Genomic DNA, 18,837 nt, shown 5'->3' with positions numbered 1-18,837 from the left:
CATATATGCATAACTGACTCACTTTTTTGTACAGCAGAAACTAACACAACACTGTAAATCAACTATACTCCAATACAGAAAAAAGAATTAGAAACTATTATGTATAAAATTAGCTACAATGATATATTATATAACACAATACAGCCAATATTTTATAACAACTATAAATGGAATATAACCTTTAAAAATTGTAAATCACTATATTATACGCCTGTGCCTTATACTGTACATCAACTACAATTTTTAAAAACCTATAAGCATGACATCACATAATTCTGTTTAATACAACTTCATTTCATCAACATACTGCAGATAATACTTTATCTTCACTCACATATATGTACAGAGGGAGAGACACACACAGCGACCCATCTGTGAACGCCTTGAAATTGTATGCAAAACTTTACACATGCATTCTTCTGAGGAATAGGTGGCAAAGTTTTCTTCAGCTTTTCAAAAAAGGTCCATTAGCCCACCTACCCATCCACACACACCCCTAAAAAAGGTCAAGAATCACTCTGCTGGGCACTGATTTGTCCTCTAATCTTATGCCACACCTCTAAAAGTGGGCCAGTGGACCCGCAGGCATACACAGTGGTTCACTAACATATGGAAAGGATGTATAGCCCAACGAAACATCAAATTTTGCTCTAAGATAGTTTTTGAGGAAGAATAATAAATTTTGCTGGTAAATAATTCTAAACCTAACCCTAATTTTAAAATACATGCTGACTTAACAAAGTAGAATTCAAAATTAGCCTATGTTTTTAAGCAAAACTGAGAATATATTAAGAAATATCCTCACTCATGGACCCTTAGATCATACCCTGAAAGATACACATTCTCTCTTTCCTTCCAAGTTATCTAGTCTAACTCTGTATTTTACTTCTTCCCTCTTTAATCCATGATATATGCTGCATCTTCTCCTACTGGTTACAGTAACAAAGACTTTGCAACCCTTTTTGTCCTGGAGGAGAGAATGTTGTTTCTTGAGAGGCCAGTGATCCTTTCTGTCCACACTTTCTCCTCTTTGTGTTGACAGCAGGCAGGATGCAGCAGATATCTCTACATTCAGAGTCTATCCCTACTCACTCTTTACTTTTCATTATGTTCTTGAAGTCACTAAGACCAAAAGCACAATACCAGTCTGGGTGGGTCTACACTTTGAGCAAGCCTGCCCTGTACCTTCCTCTGGCTGTGAAGCTAATAAACTTTACTCAAGTGAATTTTATCCCCAAAACTCCAGTGCTCGTAGATGTTAGAAATCAGCTTACCAGTGTTCGGGTGCCAAAGCCATCACACAGTGGTGGCATCTCCTTATTTAAGCAGATTCTTGCCATCATCCTCATCAACAGCTGTAACTTTCTCCTATTTTCAGGGGGCAGGAGGAGGCAGCAAATTTGAAATGCTTCAATGGTCATTTTCTCTTTTGGTAACAAACCTGATTTAGAAAAAAAAAAGGTTTTAATCCTTTAGAAACCTACAGCCTACCTGACTCTATTATGTCCACATTTTTACAAAATATATATTACTAAAATTATATAACACATGTTTGCATGTTCAATTACAATGGGCTAACTGTGATCCACTGTCACAAATCAGCATAGAAAATACGAACCATCAACTAGAGATGGCAAGTACATAAAACAAACACAGCCATTTCCCCCTCCCACACCCTTGACAGATAAAACAATTTTCATAGCATTCTTTCCCACTGAACCAAGAGCAGTCAGGTTAAGCCTAACTTAACTCTCAACACTCATACTGTAAGAAGTCCAAGACAGTGTGAGCAAGAACATGAATGTGCCCTCACTGCCCTGAAGGCTCCCCTTTTGTACTATTTCCTCATGATGAGCATGGTCACCATCTTGCATGACTCTCACAGACTAAATAACAGGATTAATGCTCTTAGAGTCATTCCAGTGCCAAATGGCTCTGCTTCTTTCTGAATAACACCTGTCAAATAACCCTTCCTCGCACTTAAGCTATTTTTTCTAGCTAAGTGTGCTGATTCAATCATGTTACACGTCATTCCTCCTCACCCAATATGATTTTGCTAAAAATTACAGTATTAGAATAAATAGTGCTCTCTTCAACCATATTCGCCTCTGAACACACACACCTCCAAGCCTTCTAAAGAGATGAAACTGCTTTCACCAATTTATTGTTTCAAATCCAATCTTTGCAAGTTCCAACTAGTCTCTGACTGGGAGACAAAACTGTCCTTTACATTCAGTAAATATTTACTGGCCATGTATGATATGCCAGGAACAATGCTAGGTTTCAGAAATGTAAAAATATGCCACGTTCCTTCCTTTGAAGAGTTTATGCACTGTGAGAAGGCGAGGCCCATAAAAAAGCAAGTAGCAGGACTTCCCTGGTAGTGCAGTGGTTAAGAACCTGCCTGCCAATGCAGGGGACATGGATTAGATCTCTGGTCTGGGAAGATCCCACATGCCACAGAGCAGCTAAGCCCATGGGCCACAACTACTGAGCCTGTGCTCTAGGTCCTGCATGCCGCAACTACTAAGCCTGAGTGCTACAACTACTGAATCCCGCATACCTAGAGCCCATGCTCCACAACAGGAGAAGCCACCACAATGAGAAGCCCACACACTGCAATGAACAGTAGCCCCCACTCTCCGCCACTAGAGAAAGCCCCCAAGCAGCAACAAAGACCCAATGCAGTCAAAAATTTAAAAAATAATAATAAAATTAAAAAAAAAAAAAGCAAGTAGCAAAATGTGATAGGTACTGCAAGAGACAAGTGCAACAGACATATTACGGAAACTATAAGTCACTCGCATAGGTTATGAGAGCCCGATAGAAATGAAGCTAAAAAGGTCAGCAGAGATGAGATCTTAAAAGACCCTGAATGCCAGACTAAGGACTTTGGGTTTGAAGGGAAAAAAAGGAAAGGAGCTAGGGAGTGATGAGAAAATAGTCCTAGAGTTTTGAGAAAAGTTACTCACTAAAGAGGACATTTGAGCAGAAATCTGAAGAAAATGAGAGTAAGCCTGGCAAATACCAGAGACAAATTTTCAAGGTGAAGGAAATAGCAATTACGAAGATTGTGACAAGGGACTATGTCTGGACTGTTTGAGGAATAGCAATGAGGGAAGTGTGAAGAGAGAGAAGTGTGCAAGGAATATTCAAGTCAGAAATGAGGTTAGAGAGGAAGCCAAGAGCCAGCTCATGTAGAATTTTCTAGACTATTATTAAGGACTCTGGGTTTCATTGTAAGTGATCCAAGAAGCCACTGAAGGATTCTGGGCAGGGGAGCCATTTGATTTGAATTATTTTTACTCTGGCAGCTGTATAAAGAATAGACTATAAGGGGACTTCCTAGGTGGCACAGTGGTTAAGAATCTGCTTGCCAATGCCGGGGACACTGGTTCGATCCCTGCTCTGGGAAGATTCCACATGCTGCGGAGCAACTAAGCCCATGTGCCACAACTGTTGAGCGTGTGCTCTAGAGCCCGTGGGCCACAACTATTGAGCCCATGTGCCACAACTATTGAAACCCATGCACCTAGAGCCTCTGCTTTGCAACAAGAGAAGCCACTACAATGAGGAACCCAAGCACCACAATGAAGAGTAGCCCCCACTCGCATCAACTAGAGAAAGCCCGTGTGCAGCAATGAAGACCCAATGTAGCCAATAAATAAAATAAATAAATAAATAAATAAATTTATTAAAAAAAAGAATAGACTATAAGGGAGTAACGGGGGCGGGGGGGGAGATTCAAGGCATGATGGCAGTCTGGATGAGGCTGGAACTGGCCACAGTTGGATCTAGTAAAGACTAATTAAATTCTAGATCTATTTCTCCACAAAGCCTTTTACTCTTTCCATGAAGACTTCTATCACATTAGGCCACAAATCCCTTCTTTTACCAAATTATAAACACCTGTGGAGAGTCAAATTTCACCTTATCTTTATATGTTTAATATATATATATGACATAGTTTTATAAATAAGACTGCAAGATAATTGAAATCATAATGCATTTCTTTTGGCAAGCCCTATTTCCTATCATGTGGGTACAAAGCATAAAAGTAAACATTCAAGGGTTGGGGAAGGGAAAAAATGGCTGAGTAGGAAGACCCTGAACTCACCTTCTCCCATGGGCATACCAAAATTGCAACTACTTACAGAGCCATGAGAATGACCTGAAGACTAGCAGAAAAGATTTTCCAGAACTAAAGATATATAAAGAAGGAGCCACAATGAAACAAGTAGGAGGAGCAGAGATGCCATATTAAAGGACCCATACAAATGAGTTGGCAACCCACAAATGGTAGGAATATCACAACTGCAGAAGTCCTCCCCAGGAACTGAGGGGTCAGACCCCACACCAGGCTCCCCAGCTCAGGGTTCCTACACGAGGAGGACAAGTACCCAGGACATCTGTCTTTGAAACCAAGTAGGGCTTACATTTAGGAGGGCTGGAGGAAACAGAGACTCTACTCTTTAAGGGCATGTGCAAAATCTCGTGTACTCTGAGTCCCAGCACAGAAGCAGTAGTTTGAAAGAAGCCTGGGTGAAACCCACTTGCTCATCTCAGAGAGCCTCCCAGAGAGGGAGGAGGAGATTGGGATTCTCCCTGAGGATGGAGACACTGGCAGAAGCCATTTGGGGGAACTCATTCTACTGTGCTGACACTAGTGCTAGCAAGCACTATTTTGGAATCCTCCCTCTAATCTATTAGTTCCAGGGTCTTGCCCCGCCCACCAGCAGGTCCACAGCAGCCATGGACCACTGGGTCACCCAGCCAACCACTGTGAAGTCTACCACACCCTCCAGCAGGCCCACACTCACCACACGACTCAGGGCCTTGCAGTCAATTGAGCTGAGTGTGGAGGGGAGCAGCCCCACCTACCAATGCACCCACAGTAGCAGGACTCATCACAACAAAAGGGCAAACACAGCCTACATAGGGAGCACGCAAGGGTATAGAGCTCTGGTGACCAGAAGGAGGCAGTGTGCTGCTGAGTCGCACAATATATCTCCTATATAGAGCTACTTCTCTAAGATCAGGAAATGTAACTAATCTACCAAATACATAGACATAAAAACAGAAAATTATGCAAAATGAGGATAAGAAGGAATGTATTCCAAAAGAGGGAACAAGACCAAACCTTAAGGTAAAGACTTAAAGTGGAGATAAGCAATCTACCCAATAAAGAGTTCTGGGTAATGATAATAAAGATACTCACTGAACCCAGGAGAGGAATGGATGAACAAAGAATTTCAACCAAGAGTTAGAAAACATAAAGAACCAAACAAAGTAGAAGAATACAATAACTAAATTAAAAACACACCAGAAGGAATCAATAATAGACTAGATATAGTAGACACAGAGGAACAAATCAGCAACCTGGAAGACAGAGTAGTGGAAATTCACCAAGCTGAACCAAGAAAAAGAAGAAAATTCTAAAATGAGGATAGTTTAAGAGACCTCTGGAACAGCATCAAGTATACTAACATTTGAATTATAGGGGTTCCAGAAGGGGAACAGAGAGAGAAGGGGGCAAAGAACTTATTTGAAGAAATCATAGCTTAAAATATCCCTAACCTGGCAAAAGAAAAAGACATCCATGTTCAAGAAGTAGAGAGAGTCCCAAACAAGATTAACCCCAAAAGGTCCACAATAAGACACATTATAATTAAAATGGCAAAAATTAAATGTAAAGAGAGAATTCTAAAAGCAGCAAGAGAAAATCAAATAGGTACAAAGGAAGTCCCATAAGACCACCAGCTGACTTTTCAGCAGAAACTTTGTGGGCCAGAAGGGAATGGGAACAATATACCCAAAGAGATGAAAGGAAAAACCAAGAGTACTCTACCCAACAAGGTTATCATTCAGATTTGAAGGCGAGACAAAGAGTTTTACAGATAAACAAAAGCTAAAAACGACTTCAGCACCACCACACTGGCCTTACAAAAAATGTTAACAGACTTCTCAAAGCAAAAAAGAAAAGGCCACTATTAGAAATGTAGTTAAAAGATACACAAAACAAAAAGATGTAAAATACAACATCAAAACATTAAGGGGGGTGTGGTTAAAATTGTAGGGTTGTTAAAATTCATTCAAAGTTATGAGATTATCAATTTAAAATAATCATGTGTATTTAGAAGTGGTTATATATGAACCTTATCAAAAACCAAATACCCACAAGAGAAAGACACAGACACACACACACACACACACAAAAGGAATCCAAACATAACACTAAAGAAAGTCATCAAATCACAAGGAAAGAAAGCAAAAGAAGGAACAAAAAAGAACTACAAGAACAACCAGAAAACAATTCACAGAATGGCAATAAGGGGACTTCCCTGGTGGCACAGTGGTTAAGAATCCACCTGCCAATACAGGGAGACATGGGTTTGAGCCCTGGTCTGGAAAGATCCTGCATGCCGCGGAGCAACTCAGCCTGTGCACCACAACTACTGAGCCTGCACTCTAGAGCCCACGAGCCACAACTACTGAGCTCAAGTGCCACAACTACTGAAGCCCACATGCATAGAGCCTGTGCTCCGCAACAAGAGAAGCCACCGCAGTGAGAAGCCCGTGCACCACAATGAAGAGTAGCCCCCACTCACTGCAACTAGAGAAAGCCCATGCATAGCAAAGAAGACCCAACACAGCCAAAAATAAATTGGTTAATTAAAAAATATTTTTAAATGTCAATAAGCACATACATATCAAATTACTTTAAAAGTAAATGGACTAAATGCCCTAATGAAAAGACACAAAGTGACTGAGAGATTAAAAAAAAGAAATCCACACATATGATGTTTACAAGAAATTTACTTCAGATCTAAAGACACACAGAGTCTTTGTGTGCAAGTGAGGGGATGAAAAAAGGCATTTCATGCAAACGGAAATGGAAAAAAAAGGTGGGGTGGAAATGCTTACATCAGACAAAACAGACTTTAAAACAAAGACTATGACAAGAGACAAAGAAGTATATTACAAAATGATAAGTAATCAACCCAATAAGATATAACAATTCTAAATATATATTCTCCCAACAATAAGGCACCCAAATTCATGAAGCAAATATTAAAGGGAGAAATGAACAGTAGAACAATAATAGTAGGTAATAATAACACCCCATTTACATCAATGGACAGATCATCCAGACAGAAAATCAATAAGGAAATGGAGGCGTTAAATGACACATTAGACCAATCGAATTAATAAACATATACAGAATATTCCATCCAAAAACAGCAGAATACATTTTCTTTTCAAGAGCAATGGACCATTCTTCAGGAGAGATCACATGCTAGGCCATAAAACAAGTCTCAAATTTTAAAAGACTGAAATCATATCAAATATCTTTGCAACAATAAGACTATAAAACTAGAAATCAACTACAAGAAAAAGTGCAAAAAAAAAAAAACCATGAAAATAATATGCTACTAAACAACCAATGAGTCACTGAAGAAATAAAAAAATACATGGAGGTAAATAAGAATGGAAATACAATGATCCAAAATTGATGAAGCAAAAGCAGTTCTGAGAGGGAAATGATACAATCTTACTTCAGGAAACAAGAAAATCTCAAATAAATCTAACCTTACACCTAAAGGAACAAGAAAAAGAAGAACAAACAAAACCCAAAGTTAGTAGAATGAAAAAAAATTATAAATATCAAAACAGAAACAAATAAAAAAAAAAAAGACTAAAAAAACAAACCAAAAGAAATAAATTAAAAATAAAAAAGACCAATGAAACTAAGAGCTGGTTCTTTGAAAAGATAAACAAAATTGATAAATTGTTAAGTCAGTTCATCAAGAAAAAAAGAGAGAGGGCCCAAATCAATAAAATCAGAAATGAATGAGAAGTTAAACAGTGACCACAAGAATACAAAGGATCATAAGACATTACCACAAACAATTATACATCAATAAATCAGACAACCTAAAAGAAATGGATAACTTCCTAGAAATGTACAGTCTCCTAGAACTAAATCAGAAAGAAACAGAAAATTTGAACAGACCAATTACCAATAATGAAATTGAATCAGTAATCAAAAAACTCCAAACAAATAAAAGTCCAGGACCAGAAAATTGTTAGAACTAATAAACAAATTCAACAAAGTTTCAGGATACAAAATCAATACACAAAAATCTGTTGCATTACTATATACTGGTAATGAACTATCAGAAAAAGAAATTAAGAAAATCCCATTTACAATTGTATCAGAAAGAATAAAATACCTACAAATAAATCTAATGAAGGAGGTAAAAAACTTATACTCTGAAAACAATGAGACATTAATGAAAGAATTCAAAGATGACAAAAACAATCAGACAGATGTGCAGTGCTCATGGATTCGTGCTCATTGTTAAAATGGCCATACTACCCAAGGAAATCTACAAATTCAATGTAATCCCTAGCAAAACACCACTGGCATTTTCTACAGAACTATAATAAATAATTCTAAAATTTTTATGGAAACACAAAAGACCCTGAATAGCCAAAACAATCTTGAGAAGAACAAAGCTGGAGGTATCATACTTCCTGACTTTAAACTATACTACAAACTGTCAGTCACCAAAACAGTATGGTACTGGTAAAAAACAGACACACAGATCAATGAAATAGAGAGTCCAGAAATGAACCACACTAATATGGGCAATTAATCTAAAATAAAGGAGACAAGAATTAATCTACAATAAAGGAGGCAAGAAAAGGGGGAAAAGAGTCACTTCAATAACTGGTGCTGGGAAAACTGGAAAACTACACGCAAAAGAATCACACTGGAGTACTCTCTCACACCAAGCACAAAAGTAAATTCAAAATGGATTAAAGACTTAAATGTAAGACCCGAAACCATAAATCTTCTAAAAGAAAACAGGCAATATGCTTCTTTAACATTGGTTTTTTTATATTTTTTGGACATGTATCCAAAAAACAAAGCAAAAGTAACAAATGGGACAACATCAAACTAAAAAGCTTTTTGCATGGTGAAGGAAACTATCAACAAAACAAAAAGGCCAATTACTGAATGGGAGAAGATATTTTGCAAACAATGTATCCAATAAGGGGTTAATACCAAAACAAACAAACAAAACAAACAAACAACAAAAACCAGAACTCATAAAATTCAACATCAGAAAACCAAACAACCTGATTAAAAAGGGGGCAGAGGATCTGAATAGACATTTTTCCCAAAAAAGACACACAAATGGCCAACAGACACATGAAAAGATGTTCAACATCACACATTATCAGGGAAATGCAAATCAAAACCACAGTGAGATACCACCTCACACCTGTCAGAAGGCTGTTTTCAAAAAGACAACAAGTAAGTGTTAGCGAGGATGTGGAAAAAAGGGAACTCTTGTGAACTGTTAATGGGAAAGTAAATTGGTGCAGCCACTATGAAAAACAGTACAGAGATTCCTCAAAAATTAAAAAATAGAACTACCATATGATCTAACAATTCCACTCTTGGGTATTTATCTGAAGAAAACAAAAACACTAATTATAAAAGACACACGCACCCTTATTTCATTCCAGTATTATTTACAATAGCCAAGATATGGAAGCAACCAAAAGACCATCAATAGATGAATGGATAAAGAGGGTGTGTGTGAGTGTGCATGTGTGTGTGTGCATCACACACACAATGGAATATTACTCGGCCGTTAAAAAGAATAAAATCTTGCCATTGCAACAACATAGATGAACCTAGAGGACATTACGCTAAGTGAAATAAGTCAGAGAAAGACAAATACTATGATTTCACTTATACGTGGAACCTGAAAAACAAAAGAAATGAATAAACATAACAACAAAAACAGAGCTATGGATGCATAGAACAAACAGGTGGTTGCCAGAGTGGAGAGGTGTAGGGGGAGGAAAGAAAAAGTGAGGGAAATTAAGAGGTACAAACCTTCAGTTGCAAAATACATGCATCACAGATATGAAATTACATATATATACATTTAGTACATCAGGGGACTATAGTCAATAACTACATAATATCTTTGTATGGTGACATATTGTAAATAGACTCATCCTGGTGATCAGTTTAAAATGCACAGAAATATCAAATCACTATGTTGTATAACAGGAACTAACATAGTGTTGTGGGTCAACTATATACCAAAAACAAACAAACAGACAAACTCATAGAAAAAGAGATCAGATTTGTGGTTACCAGAGCCAGGGGTGGGGTGATTGGATGAAGGCAGTCAAAGGTACAAACATGCAGCTATAAGATAAATAAGTACTGGGAATGTGATGTACAACAAAATAAATATAATCAACACTGCTGTATGTTATATATGAAAACTGCTAACAGTATATCCTAAGAGTTCTCATCACAAGGGAAAAAAAAAAACTTTTTCTATGTCTGTAATTTTGCATCTATGGATGGATGACGATGTTCACTAAACTTACTCTGGTAATCATTTCAGGATGCACACAATCATATCATTATGCAGTATACTTTAAACTTATACAGTGCTGTATGTCAATATCTCAATAAAAACTAGAAGAAAAATATTTTTTAAAAAAAGCAAACGGAAATAAAGAAAATCATCTGTTTAAAGAAAAATAATATATAGTAGGGTTATAACATTTATTAAAAATATATGTAGCACTAAAATGTATGACAACAATTGCACAAAGGGCAGTAGAAAAAAATGAAACAATATGCTTGTAAGGTAGTAACATTATAAATGAAATGGTACTATATTTAAAGGTAGGCAAAATTTTCTTGAGATACAAAAAGCATGAACCATAAAAAAAATGATAAAATAGACTTCAAAACTGAAAACTCCTGCTTTTTGAAAGACATTGTTAAGAAAATGGGAAGAAAAAAAAAACAAACTCTAGGAGAAAATATTTGCAATAAATACATCTAACAAAGGACTTACGTGCAGAACATAGCAATAACTTTTTTTAATAACCATTTTTTATTGAAGAATAGTTAATTTACAATGTTGTATTAGTTTTAGGTGTATGACAAAATGATTCAGTTAAATATATATATTTATATACATATTTATTATAGTATATATCTATACATATATATACAGATATACATATATGTAATTCTTTTCCAGATTCTTTTCCATCATAAGTTATTATAAGATATTGAATATAGCTCCCTGTGCTACATCGTCTTTGTTGTTTATTTTATATATAGTAGTGTGTATATGTTAATCCCAAACTCCTAATTTATCTCCCCTACCCATTTCCTTTGGAAAGCATAAGTTTGTTTTCTATGTCTGTGAGTCTATTTCTCTTTTAGAACATACCAATAACTCAATAATAAGAGAACAAAGAAGCCAATTTAAAAAAATGACAGAAATGAAGATTTCAATAGACACTTTACAAAAGAAGATATATGAATGGCCACTGAGCAAATAAATAGATGCCCAATATTAGTAGTCATGAGAAAAATGCAAATTAAAACCAAAAAAATATACACTATGCTTCCACTAGAGTGACTAAAATGTAAAAGACTGACAATGTGAAATGCTGACAAGAAGGAAGAGCTACTGGAATTCTCATGCATCACTGATGGAAATGTAAAATTACACAATTATTTTGGAAAATAGATGGTCACTTTCATACAAGAGTGAACATACATTTACCATATTATCCAGCAATTCCATTTCTAGATACTTACCCAAAAGAAGAAAGACCTACATTCACACAAAGTCTTGTACACGAATGTTCATAACAGGTATATACTCATAATAGCCCAAGAGAGAAAAACTTCACATGTCCCAACACATGAATGGATAAATAAATTGTGGCACATCCATACTACAGAATGCTCAGCAATAAAATGTAACAAATTACTGGTACATGAGACAGCATGAACAAAATCTCAAAAACATTACAGAGCAAAAGAAGCCAAATACAAAGTTCATACTGCATGTATTCCACTTGCATGAACCTCTTAAAAAGCAAATCTATTCTTTATGCATAGAAAGCTTCTATTTCTGGTTGTCTGGTGCCAGTGATGGGGTTGGGGATTAAAAGCATATGGGGACCATAAAGGGGAAATGGAAATGGCCTATATTTTAAGTGTAATGATAATTACGCTAGTATAAATTGACCAAAACTGTACTTAAAATGGGTGCATTTTAATTTTGTTAATTATACTTCAATAAAAGTTAATTTAAAAATAAATGATTTAAAGGAATGATTTAAGAGACCTAAACATGACAAAAGTGAAACTCAAAAATCTTAGTACAAAATCTCTTTGTGATTTAAAGATAAAGAAAGATTCCTTCAGACACACAAAGTAATTTGACCAAAGTAAAGCATGGAAGTTTTCTACCTTGTGATTACAATCAAAAGACAAGCCACAGACTATGAAATGGTATTTGCCAGACTTAAGGATTAGTATCTAGAACGTATTTTTAGAAAAACAAAAAAAGAAAAACCAACAGAAAAAATGGATAAAGGATACAAAAAGTATTTTACTGAAGAAGAAACCCACATGACCAATAAACAGCAATAAGATTCCTTTTCATACCCATCAGATTAGAAAAATTTAAAAGCCTGATTAAACCAAGTATTGGTAAGGAAATGGTCAAATAAGAACATATCACTAATGGTGTGTAAATTGCTAGAACGACTCTGGGAAACAATTTGTAGAACTAGTAAAAACCTGAATACCAAACAATTTGGCAATTCTGCTTCTAGATACAGAGAAACACATGGATATCTTTACAAGATGGAGAAATGTATGGGTTGGATCAGGGTGGTGGGCACATGATGTCTTCATTCTGCCAATTTAACAATCACCCTCCTTCCAAACAGTACTTTTGGTGAAAATTTGGAAATTAAATTGCAGGGTTACTTCTTAAAGTGTTATTTGAGAATGTTGTTTCTTTCTATGAACAATACCACCAATAACAATGAGCACATTAAGTAACTGAGCACGAGATCTCGGTTCTAAATATCATTCTCTACAAAAAGGAACCAAGAATCCTTAAAGAAATGGCTGATTCCAGCATGGTGACAGAAAGTAAAAGATGAGCCTGCAGTGGCAAAAATAAAGAAAGTGCTTCAAGGATGCTGGGGAGGTGGCAAAAGAATACATGAACCATTTTGAAGGACCCCCTCCATGGATTCCGAATACATTATATTAGACTGCTTAATATTATCCTATATGTCATGGGGGCTGCGTTCAGCTTAATTTCCTCTATCCCCAGTTTTTTTTAACTCCTGAAGTCCAATTTGGTCCTTTTTTCTTTGTTCTTTTTTTTAATGAGATTATCTATTTTTTTTTTTTTTTTTACAAGTGCACAATTCAGTGGGTTTTGGTGTATTCACTAAGTTACGTCCATCACCCCTAATTCCAGAATGTTTTTGTCACTTCAAAAAGAAATATCCACACCTATTAGCAGCACTCCCCATTTTCTCCTCCCCTCAAGTCCCTGGAAACCACTAATCTCTGTCTCTATAGATGTGCCTGTTCTGAACATTTCACATAAATGGAATCATAAAATATATGATCTTTTGTGTCTGGCTTCTTTCATTTAAAATAATGTTTTCAAGATTCATCCATGTTGTAGCATGTTACAGTACATCCTTCCTTGTGATTGCTAAATATGCCACTGTATAAATATACTGCATTTTTTCATTCATCATTTGATGGACTTTTTGACTATTCTGAGTAATGCTGCTATGAACATTCATGTATAAGTTGTAGTGACATATACTTTCAATTGACTTGAGTATATGCCTAAGGGTGAAATTGATGAATCATATGGTAACTCCAGGATTAACTTTTTAAGGAACTGCAAAACTGTCTTACAAAATGGCGATGCCATTTTATATATGTATGAGGGTTCCAATTTCTCCACATTCTCACCAATACTTGTTAACCATCTTTTTTATATAGTTACCCTAGTGGGTGTTAAGTGGTATCTAGTTGTGGTTATGATTTGCCCAGTTCTGAGGAATATCACCCTAGAGGTGTACAGCTTAGTGTATATTCAGCAACAGATTTAAGGGGATCTCCATGCAGAGCTGTGGAGCTTTTTCTCTGTATAATTGCCTTATATTAGTTTGCTAGTGCTGTCATAACAAAATACCACAGACTAGGTGGCTTAAACAACAAAATTTTTTTCCTCTCACAGTTCTGGAGGCTAGAAATCTGAAATCAAGGTGTGAGCAGGGTTGGTTTCTCCTAAGGCCTCTCTCTACGGCTTACAGATGGCTGTCTTCTCGCTCTGACCACACATGGTCATCCCTTGTGTCTGTGTCCAAGATTAATCTCCTCTCTTATTAGGACACCATCATATTAGACTAAGGACAAATCACACAACTTGTAAGTGGAGAAGCTGGAGTCTGAACCAGTTGCAAAGTCTGCATTCTGAACCCCCATATTATATTGCCTCTGACAAGAAAAAACTATTCTTCATTCTCATTCCATAACGCCATTAGCTGTTTATGTTTGTAAAAATTAGATTTAAAAATTACAGAAACTCTTATATAAATAATTTCCTATAATACCTCTAATTTGTAAAACTTCTCCAAAATCACCAAAAAGAAATTGTAAAAAAGAAAAAAAGTCATGTCATTCATGTACTCAGCGTTAGAAAAGTAGAGATACTAGCAGCATGGTAAGATGGTATAGAACCAAATAACTTTGGGAAAACTATTCAACTTCTCTTCAGGTCTACTGAGATTTTCCTCAACTGGAAAGGGAAATAATACTAGTACCAATCTAACAGGGGTATTGTGAAGGTTATAAAAATAATACTATATATTAAAGTGAGTCCAGAATTTTGAACAATACTTTTACTCACAATGTACAAGAGAATACCTGTATGCTTATTAAAATTAAATATATAATACAGGAATATTTATACACTTCAAGTCGATTCTGGCAAGCATATAATTTTTATTTTCTGCTCTGGTGCCTAGAACACTATAGGTGCTAAATTAATGTCTTGACTGAAAAGACTTGGGAGATCAGTTATATTACCATTTTGTTTGCTTATGAATCAAATTAGATTTTGAAAATTCTGCTACCCACCCCCCCCCCCGGAAGTCTGAACATTACTGAATGCCTTCTAGGCCCCAGTTACTATATATTAAGCAATTTTATCTGTTCCCATTTAATAATTTTGACTATTCTATACTGTAGGAAATATTGCCCCATTTTATAGACAAGGAAACCTTTCAGACTTGGACTTCCCTGGTAGCGCAGTGGTTAAGAATCTGCCTGCCAATGCAGGGGACGCAGGTTCAATCCCTGGTCTGGGAAGATCCCACATGCTGTGAAGCAACTAAGCCCATGCGCCACAACTACCGAGCCCACATGCCACAACTACTGAAGCCCTAGAGCCCATGCTCTGCAACAAGAGAAGCCACCACAGTGAGAAGCCCGTGCACTGCAATGAAGAATAGCCCCCACTTGCTGCAAGTAGAGAATGCCTGCGCACAGCATCAAAGACCTAGCAGAGCCTAATTAATTAATTTAAAAAATTAAAACTAAGGATAGCAGCTAATATTTATAATGATGAACCTAATTTATAATGATTATGAAAATAGCTAGCATTTACTAATCATTTTATTATGTATCCAATAGGGTTCTAAACACTAACAGTATGTCATTTAATTTTTACAACAATCTCTGTGAGGTAGATACTATTATAATTTCCATTTACAGATAAAGAAAAGTAAGTCTTAAAGAGATTATATCATTTGCCCAAATCACACAGCTTGTCAGTAGGAGAATGGGATTTGAGTCCACACAGTCTAGGCCATGCACACCCTAAATACCATGCTGTATTACCAAGTAGCCAGTTACTTCCTAAGGATAAATTCATAGAAGTAGAAATGTTGCTTCAGAAAGTATGCACAAATATTCAATAAGCAGATAGTCAAATAAAATGCCATGCTGCATTCTTCAACTTGAAGGAAGGATTAGAGAATAAAAAGAACAGAGAATTTCTCAACGCACCTAAATTTGAAACTAGCTCCTTCACACCAACAAGAGCACACAAAACCATTTTCCTGAGAATTCAAAATGAAAGCCAGGTTTCAAAAGGAAAACTACTAGCAGTTTTCCTCGCACAAAGTAAAAGCAGAATGTAGTTTATCCCTGAAGAAACTCTCAAATCACTTTAAAATGCTAATTCCACAACAATTAGGAATGAAAAGCTGAATATAACTTTATAAAATATGAGCCATAGGTAAAAGGTATTTTTATCCAAATGTAAAGGACAAATCATGTGATTTTTAATCATGCATAAATGATAAACCATGTGTAATGTAAGCATCTTTCACAATTACCTATTATTACTAGTAATATTTGAACAATAGTATACTTTCTGAGAAACCTTCACATTCATTAAATCCTCACAATCATATTACTATATAGGTAGGTAGAGACAAAATTTAGAGTACATTTTTTTCCAAAAATTTTTTACTACACCTAAAATTAAGAAATATATTTTATATCAAATAATATGTATACAAATACATAGGCATTTAAAACAAAAAAGTTTATAAAAAAATACCTACTCTTATTATATACAATGCACTCTGATATTTTGTACACTATTCTATGGGTTTGTTTTTTTAATTCTGTTCTACTACATAGAATTCACATCCAACGGGTAGCTTCTGAACCAATGGCTCTGAGATGAAGATAAGCACATGGGTGATCCACAAAGTGGTATGATGTGACCAGAGAAGATCTGTTACATCTATAATATTAAGTCCTTCTTGGCATCCTGTCCCAAGTATGTCATTTTTCAATCTGTTCAAATGTCAAAGCAGGACTCATTTTTAGTTCTGCCTTTGAATCTTGGAATGCTATATATATTGCTTTCCTCAGTTCAAATACATGTAGGAATTCTTAAATTCTCGAAAACAGTTTAATTTGAGCTCTCTGTTTCTATTTCCTAACTTCTTTCTCATTGCTAACTATTACCTAATCTTTTTTGCCCCCTTCATTAAAAGCTTACTGACAAAAGCACACTACAGGATTCAGGAAAAAATGACTGCAAGAGAACTTAGCTTTCAAGTATCCATGACAGTCTACAACTGAACTTGAGACATCTTCAACAAGTACTTGCAGATTCCTCAATGATTTTAAAGGGCTTCTTGGTTTTGTTTAAGGTTCTGTTTTAAGAACTTCTGAAGGACATTAGTATTCTATCCTTATTTTATAACCAAAGAGTTTCAATGTTTTAACTATTTTATTCTTTGGATTCATTTCATTTTGTTAAAAGCTAAAAGAGTAACTTTTTCATCTTTCACCGTTTCTACAATCTCATCATCACAAAATGACAAGGGCCTTCTGTAGCCTCAGAGGTAACTTGTTTCTTGCATTTCAGAATGATATAATAGTGCTTATCCTAATTATAGATTGTAAAGATCTATCACAAATAGTTTTACATAAAAAAATCTTCCTATCTGGGACTTCCCTGGTGGCACAGTGGTTAAGAATACACCTGCCATTGAGGCAGTGATTAAAAATCTCCCAACACACAAAAGCCCAGGACCAGATGGATTCACAGGCAAATTCCATCAAACATTTAGAGAAGAGCTAACACCTATCCTTCTTAAACTCTTCCAAAATATTGCAGAAGGAGGGACACTCCCAAACTCATTCTACGAGGCCACCATCACCCTGATACCAAAACCAGATAAAGATGTCACAAAAAAAGAAAATTACAGACCAATATCACTGATGAATATAGATGCAAAAATCCTCAACAAAATACTAGCTAACAGACTCCAACAGCATATTAAAAAAATCATACACCATGATCAAGTGGGGTTTATCCCTGGGATGCAAGGATTCTTCAATATACGCAAATCAATCAACGTGATACATCATATCAACAACTTGAAGGATAAAAACCATATGATCATCTCAATAGATGCAGAAAAAGCTTTTGACAAAGTTCAACATCCATTTATGATAAAAGCTCTCCAGAAAATGGGCATAAAAGGAAATTATCTCAATATAATAAAAGCCATATATGAAAAACCAAAAGCCAACATCATTCTAAATGGGGAAAAACTGAAAGAATTCCCTCTAAGAACAGGAACAAGACAAGGGTGTCTGCTCTCACCATTATTATTCAACATAGTTTTGGAAGTTTTAGCCACAGCAATCAGAGAAGAAAAAGAAATAAAAGGAATACAAATTGGAAAAGAAGTAAAATTGTCACTCTTTGCAGATGACATGATATTATACACAGAAAACCGTAAAGACTCTACCAGAAAACTGCTAGCACTCACCAATGAATTTAGTAAAGTAGCAGGATACAAAATTAATGCACAGAAATCTCGTGCATTCCTATACACTTAACAACGGGAGAGCAGAAAGAGAAATTAAGGAAACTCTCCCATTCACCATTGCAACAAAAAGAATAAAATACCTAGGAATCAACCTGCCTAAGGAGGCAAAAGACCTGTATGCAGAAAACTTTAAGACATTGATGAAAGAAATCAAAGACGACACAAACAGATGGAGGGACATACCATGTTCTTGGATTGGAAGAATCAACATTGGGAAAATGACTGTAAGACCCAAAGCAATTTACAGATACAATGCAATCCCTATCAAATTACCAATGGCATTTTCCACAGAACTAGAGCAAGAAATCTTACAATTTGTATGGAAACGCAAAAGACCCTGAAGAGCCAAAGCAATCTTGAGAAGGAAAAATGGAGTTGGTGGAATTAGGCTTCCTGACTTCAAACTATACTACAAGGCCACAGTGATCAAGATAGTATGGTACTGGCACAAAAACAGAAAGGAAGACCAATGGAATAGAATAGAGAACTCAGAAGTAAGCCCAAACACATATGGGCACC

At 35.9% G+C, this 18,837-nt stretch overlaps 1 protein-coding gene across 3 annotated transcripts in view; it reads right to left on the bottom strand.

Annotated features, from left to right (window-relative positions):
• Positions 1-18,837, bottom strand: part of DEPDC1B (DEP domain containing 1B) — a 96,053-nt gene that overhangs the window by 8,646 nt on the left and 68,570 nt on the right. For all 3 annotated transcript variants that reach the window (XM_057743051.1, XM_057743035.1, XM_057743041.1), the window contains exon 8: positions 1,275-1,441. In XM_057743051.1, the coding sequence (XP_057599034.1) occupies positions 1,275-1,441 (167 nt within the window). The remainder of the gene's footprint in view (positions 1-1,274; positions 1,442-18,837) is intronic.

The sequence above is a fragment of the Hippopotamus amphibius genome, chromosome 1 (assembly GCF_030028045.1).
Source record: "Hippopotamus amphibius kiboko isolate mHipAmp2 chromosome 1, mHipAmp2.hap2, whole genome shotgun sequence".
Classification (NCBI taxonomy): Eukaryota; Metazoa; Chordata; class Mammalia; order Artiodactyla; family Hippopotamidae; genus Hippopotamus; species Hippopotamus amphibius.
This window is presented reverse-complemented; position numbering and strand designations above follow the sequence as displayed.